This window comes from Anarhichas minor, unplaced genomic scaffold, assembly GCF_050575085.1.
Source record: "Anarhichas minor isolate MPS153535 unplaced genomic scaffold, ASM5057508v1 ptg000003l, whole genome shotgun sequence".
NCBI classification, from domain to species: Eukaryota; Metazoa; Chordata; class Actinopteri; order Perciformes; family Anarhichadidae; genus Anarhichas; species Anarhichas minor.
In genome coordinates, this window is record NW_027466449.1 from 12,312,501 (window position 1) to 12,319,301 (window position 6,801).

Below are 6,801 nucleotides of genomic sequence, written 5' to 3' on the forward strand. Positions count from 1 at the left end.
TCAGCAAAACATACTTTTTACTTTACTACAGTTTTGTGTACAGAACGAGACATTGCGAAACACAGCTGAAATGACAGTAGTAAAATGCTTTTAGAAGGTTTAAAGTTTCAATAACTTTCAACCCTGAAGTATATTTTTCACACTTCTTTTCTTTACTTTTAAATGAATATATACAATACTCAGTATTTCAGCTAAGTACTTTGTATGCTGTGCCCTTTAACGTTGGTATATGAACATAATATGTAACTTCTGTATCACACTGTGCAAGCACAATATTGAAGCGTCTTCTTTCTCTTTAAAAGCTACTCATGACCTAATCAAATATGAAGTTGAGGTGATGGATGACTTCATTTCAGAGAGACAACATCCCTTAGAGATCCCGGCTCGCCCCTGCATTACAAATGGCTTCCTGATAATATTCCATCACCCTATTTTGTGTCTGTCACTCATTTTGCCAATGATACCAGAGACCTCCCGTGAACTCCACCCGAACCTGTGCGATCAATCACGGCTCAGATCAAGCTTGAGCCATACCGGTCTGACAGCTCTTAACACCATGTGTGTACACAAAGCATGTGTGTGCGGTGACAGGCGCTACACCAGCGGCGCCCACCGCCACCTTATCTCTGCCAGAACGGCCTCGCTCTGCTGCCACTCGCTGCGCCTTTACGTCATCTGCATCTCCACACACCGATTCGCCCACGTGGCTATTCAACAAACGGCTCGGAAGGAAAACTTTCTGATTGGCGCTTGCATTTGAAAAACTTTTCACTAACCATTCACGCGTCAGTGACAGCGGCAGATCCACGTGCAGATGGTGGAGTTTGTCATCCCTTAAGTCTTGATGAGCTTTTCCTCCCTCACATGGTTGCAGCTCTCATACCTGGCTGCTTGAGGATTTTCCGGGATACAACTTCAACAGATTTCACTTAAGTGTGTTCCTCCACTGTAACAAAATGTGACAAACATATGTCTTGTTAGTGCTTTTTTTTGGAGCCACCTGTGGCTCTCTTTGCAAGTGGGGAAGCAAACATGCAGCCCACATGCTGAGAAAGTAGACAACAAAACTTAATGCTTGTGACTTTTGACCTGTGTTCCATGACAGGCGTATGAACCTAAAGTGGAACTGAAATCATATATTGGACTATACCATGTTTTGCACAGAATTTGAAAATCTTTCCAGTTAAACAAGCGGATGTTTGCCGGAGCCTGAAATCCGATAAGTTCATATTTCATCTCAGATCTCATCGAGAACCGGAGCTGCTTCTGTTACTAACGGAGGCAGAGTTTGTACATTCTCTGAATGTTTGTTTGAGCTTCTGCCCTCATCTACGATTTCCCTGCAGCTCTGACTCAGAAAATGTGCACACATTCTTTGGACGTCACCTATGCCACTTCTGGAATGTTGACAAAATCATCCTTTAATTTATTGTCGACAAAGCAGCTTTCAGAAAGTAGCTTCTGACGGCAGCCGGCATTTTGACCTCTCGTCTTTTTAGCAGTTGAGAAAGAAACACCATTTGAGGAGTGGATATTCAGGTTAAACCTTGAATGTTACACAGTCAGTGTCGTATCCTGGAATATTAAAGTACAGGACGGACAGAACAAACAGTTCTCAAGAGTACAATGTACACAAGATGTGAGTCATGGCTGCTGATAGAAGCCTACAGGCTTAATTAAATTACAAATTATTTATTGCATTTTTGTCTCGTTCATTCAAGTAATATTTCAAAGGCTTAAAGGCATTATTGAAAGCATTATCAATAAAACAACATTTAAAAACCAAAGGTCCCAACTTCGTTTCATGCTAATTGTAAATATCTTCAGATTCTCGTATTGACTGACTGAACCTCTGGTTTGATAGTTTACATAAGGTTTACATATTGGACCGCTCACTATTTTGAGCTGTAATATTTTGTCCAAAGTCCAAAAACCTGTGTATCTGAATTCTTAAAAGGGAGAATGAGTAGGAATTTCTTTAAAAAAAAAAAAATGTTTACACTCATACAAAACAATGTATGAGCAATTTATAAATGACTGTGTATTACATGGAAGGAGTCGCTCCTGATGAGGAGAATTATCACCGACTCTGCAGTTCCCTTCATACTCAGCCCAATAACTTCTATCAGCTCTATGTTTTTCGGTTTTACAACCTGCAACTGTTTTGGTTGACTAACACTCGATGTCACCAAATGGTGACTAGCTGGCGGATGCAGTGGAGCATAAAGCGGCTATATCTCACTCAGGAGATGGTGGAGACCAAAACAAAAATAAAATAAATGAGTTTGTTCTTTTTCCATCACGTTTCTCTGTGACAAAATGTGCACACAGAAAAAAAAAAGAAAACATATGGAGTTCCTTAACTTTTCCTTATTACAGATTCCTTTGCTTGTGAAACTAATGTCGTTAATACAAAATGATCTTGGACTCTTTCCTGCTTTTGGTTTCAACGAGTGCAAAGAGAAAGAGGACAATTCTGCAATTAAGCTGTTTTATTACATTTTTCTCCATCTCTGACATTTGTGTCGGTCCTCTCCCTTCTCTCTAACATTTCAGAAGTATCTAATTGGTTGGATCTGAGTTCACACAGTTCAAGTATTTAAAACTGTTCTCTCTGAAAATCCAAGTGAAATGTATTTTTCTTTTCAATTTATCCGTGCGTGAATTCTAATAATTAGAAACGAAGGCATTTCGTGGTTGTTCATCAACTCTCAAACAAGATTCATTTTTTTCCCCAGGTCAGAACTGTGATTCTGGAATCTAGAACATTTAAAAACACAAAAGCGTTTTCATCCACACTGGTCAGTTATCCATTTGGGTGAAATCTGGACTATTTCCAATATCATAAGACTGCCCTCATTCATATTATTACACAGTCTTTCGACGATAAGGAGTCTAATTATAATGCTCATGATAAAAGGAGGACGGTCGAGGAAATCCAAACCTGTCTTTAATCCAAAGATGATATTTCATGTACAATGGACAGTGATTGAAGTCTGGTTTCATAATTTTCAAAGCGGAACAACAACATATGCATACAGTCAAAAGCAGCTGCTTGATTTTTAAGATGTAATTCATGTAATTCTTGTGAAAACTTACCAAAAGCTAAAACAAAGAGCTATTACTTATTCAGAGGCTGTCAAAAAAACAAAACAGAAGTTTCCAGTTGCGTGATTGACAAGCGGTTCAAAATAAAATTTCCCGGAGCAGGACTGTAGTGCAGCGATATAATGATGCAAGCCTAATATGAGCTCGCTTCAAGGATGAGAAACAACAAATCACATGAAACACGGATGGTAGTAATCTGTGATCATATAAACAGATGTAAACATCATTTAACACATCTTGAAATGACGCCTTGGTTGTTGAGTTTTGATGACAGCATCAAGATGTTCCCAGAAACAGACTAAATTACATTAAATTTACGTGGGTAAAAAAAAAAAGCGTTTTTGCGATGTAACAATTCATTCAGCAGCGCCAAAGACGTTAAAGGGAATTCATGGTTATACACACAGTAGCATGTGGTCCTGTCCCGTGTAAGAAGAATACAGTTGAGTTGAAAGTAGGTGAGGTTGAACAAGCTGATGTGAGTGTTGTTGTTGTTGTTGTTGTTGTTGTTGAAAGCACAGTTAAAGGAGCTTTGTGGGACTCAGCGTGTTTGTCCTCGGGGCTGAATGTAACAGATGACAGAGATCATTGGAGCTTTTTTTTCCACATCAGTCAGAAGTTACTCTTTTTTTTTTACAATTTTACAGTGTACTTTGGAGACACAATCACCATGGTGATATTGTTGCACTGTTTGTACGTAATGCTGGAAGCTGGCGAGTGGGTACTTGACGTTCTCTTCGTGACAGGCGTTGATACCCCATACTACCATTATTTTAGTGACTACACTGAAAAATAAAGGCTAGAGTTGGCATGTACAATATGTGTATTAAAGGCCCCTATACGCGATTACAGAGATCTCGCATGTTGGATGTCAAAAGAAGGTCGAAGGTCAAAGGTCTTTAAATCTCTCTAATGTTGGATTGACAACTAGGGCTGTTGCAGTGAAGTCATTTTCCCCTGTGGTGATAATGATTTGTTCAAAATCGCAGAGCGTGGTGTAAGAGCAATGTTTTTATTTTTTAATGCAACATATATAAGCTTTATTGTTGGAGCATTTAGCAGCTGATATTTCCCTCAGGAGCTGGCAAACACAGCTCCGAATGAATGTTAATGTTCAACGTCTGCGGGATGTCAACACAAGCTTTGCTAACCAGTTTGCCGTGTCAACTTTACAATCTGATAATGTGTCAGTTTTGTGTTTACGCCTTGTTGTGCCCCCTAGTGGCCAATAAACCCATGAAAGCAGCTTTTTAAGTATCTGTTCTGCAACTGTGGAGACCATTTTGGAAAAACATGTTTGTTTTGGGTTCCTGGCGGTAAAATGTTGCCGTGTTCATCAAAAGAAGAATAGATTTTCATTATAGATTTGTTAATATCAAAGTGATGGAGAGACTCTAATGTGCTGTGTGTATTGTCTAAAATTACCATGATGCTGTCTAAATACGCTGCATAGTTAAAAGGGCTTAAAACTGACTAATAATGAAAAATAAAATGTTGTTGTTTCTGTTTTTATAATCAGAATGACCTTTTATGTCCACTTTGAGAATGGCCAGGAGACATTTCTTTTCCAATAATTATAATTTAATTATTTGCTGCACTTTTATGTTCTGTGGCAAACTCATTTCAAATCATTCATTTCATTGATATTCGTTCTTGCCTGTCAGAAATTAGATCATAACATTTTGGAAAAAGGAGAGAAAGAAAATACATAGATACACATTCAAATAGGTTAATTGTGTGCTTTGCTTGTCGAAGCCGTTTTGTGTGCTGCTGAACATCACCTCCAGTGGTCGGGTTAAAGTTGACGTTTATCTCCCGTGGAACGACAACGTGACCCAGATGTAACCTTTCCTCATATCTGTAGGAAAATGAGTCTGAAGCTGGAGCTGTCAGTCATCCTGCAGAGTAAGTACAGTATGTGGGGCATGAAGGGAGAGGAGCATTGTTCGCCGTCTTTTTTAACCCAATAACACCCATGCAAACAATCCTTCTAACATTGCTGCTTGACCTATTTCCTCTCATGTAATATATCGTTAAAGCAGCCTTGTGAAATGGTTTAATTATTCATGCTTGATTTCAAAATGAAGAGCTTTGAGAACATGGCTCCACAGGAGGATTGACACACGCAACGGTGCTCTTACAAGCACACATACTGAGGCACACTGGGGCCCGGCTTAGGCAAAAAAAAAAAAAAAAAACTAAACACACACACCCTTGACTGACTTCATCCACTGTGTTGTGCACAGAGCATTAAAGCAAGAGTGAAGATAAATGCCCTGTCAGCGCCTTTAATGATTTATTTCAAACATTTCACTCGATCCAATAAGGTTACAATCTATGGCAGGTAATTGTTTATACAGAAATAGATGGCATTTTGTTTGTTTTATTGAGCATTGAGCAGAGTGAACACACTGACCTCAGAAATGGATGCACTGTCAGAAATATCAATTCCCTGTTTTAGACTACATTCTGCACTTGGATTCTCATCAAAGATATTAACGCACAGTATTCAGCATTCAGCATTTTGACTTTTACGCATCAGGCTAAACACTACCTCTGAAGTTTCTTTAATCTCTTTTTAAGGGTGTGAGGCCTGTCGGTCCATATGCAGGGGCGTGCACGTGGGCGTCCGATCCGACGCGCACTATTTTTGCCTCCCCTGCATGCGTGTGCTGCAGTTAAGTAAGGCATCAGAGCAGCCTGTCACTTGTCCCTTGGTATTGCTTTAGTCTGCGTCGACAGTGTGTCCACCCTGGGTTTGTCAGTGTCTATTCAGACCTGACCTGTCTTGTTCAGCACATGGCAGAGGATGCTGATGGACATTTCCAGTTCTCCCTTCTCGGTGTCCATCACTCGGCGCAGGATGCATCCCTGACGCATCTTAGTTTGAGCTCCTGAAATTTGTTGACAGTTGCAGAGGGTGGTCTGCAGTTCTGTCACCCTCAATTATGGGAGATGTGATCTGATTCTGACTTGAGGGATGTAGGTTGCCTGCTGTGCATAAATGCTCAATTGTGGTCGATCGATATCTCGCTAATAGGTTTTGAAAATTGAAAACAATGCGACTAGAAAAGATGCGTAAACCCTGCTGAGGGATTTTGAAATACAAACCCAAAGGGCTAAGTGAAGGTGGGGCAAGTGACATCATTTATTTGTTTATTTCCAGTCCTGGTGGATTAGATTCATTCATCCTCTTTCATGTTTGTTGCTTTGCTGCCAGTCAATCTTGTGTTTGTTCTCTTAATTTCCTGCGAGTCGCTGATGAAAAAGAAGGAGTATTTAATTAGCCCTCCCTCTGTTCTGTTGAAACAGTTAGTGTATTTTTATAGGACCAGGAACGGAGCTCAAGTCTGTTTCTAATGGAGATGGAGGCAATCAGATAACCAACATTGCCACCCATGCTCTCTTTTACTCTTCTTGAAGAGGACAACTTCAGCTTTTAATAAACATGTAATAAGAAGGAAAACAGCTGGTAGCTGCATCGCAGATGGTGCCGTTCTTGGCATCTCCAAGGAAGGGACCACACATACAGATGGCTCATTATTCCAGCATTTGGTTATGCATATTGCACAAAATTTTATTCCAATGCTTAACAACCAGTATAAGCAATACAGGTGTTACTATTTTTCACGAGGTTCCCCCTGCAAAGCAAGCAGCCGGAATCTTGTTTCGGTTATATCTTTTGATGCGGAT

At 39.9% G+C, this 6,801-nt stretch overlaps 1 protein-coding gene across 1 annotated transcript in view; it reads right to left on the bottom strand.

Annotated features, from left to right (window-relative positions):
* Positions 1–5,988, bottom strand: part of tshz2 (teashirt zinc finger homeobox 2) — a 45,760-nt gene extending 39,772 nt beyond the window's left edge. Inside the window, exon 1 of the mRNA XM_076102626.1 lies at positions 5,892–5,988. Coding sequence (XP_075958741.1) covers positions 5,892–5,988 — 97 coding nt within the window. The remainder of the gene's footprint in view (positions 1–5,891) is intronic.
* Between the last annotated feature and the right edge of the window lie 813 nt (positions 5,989–6,801).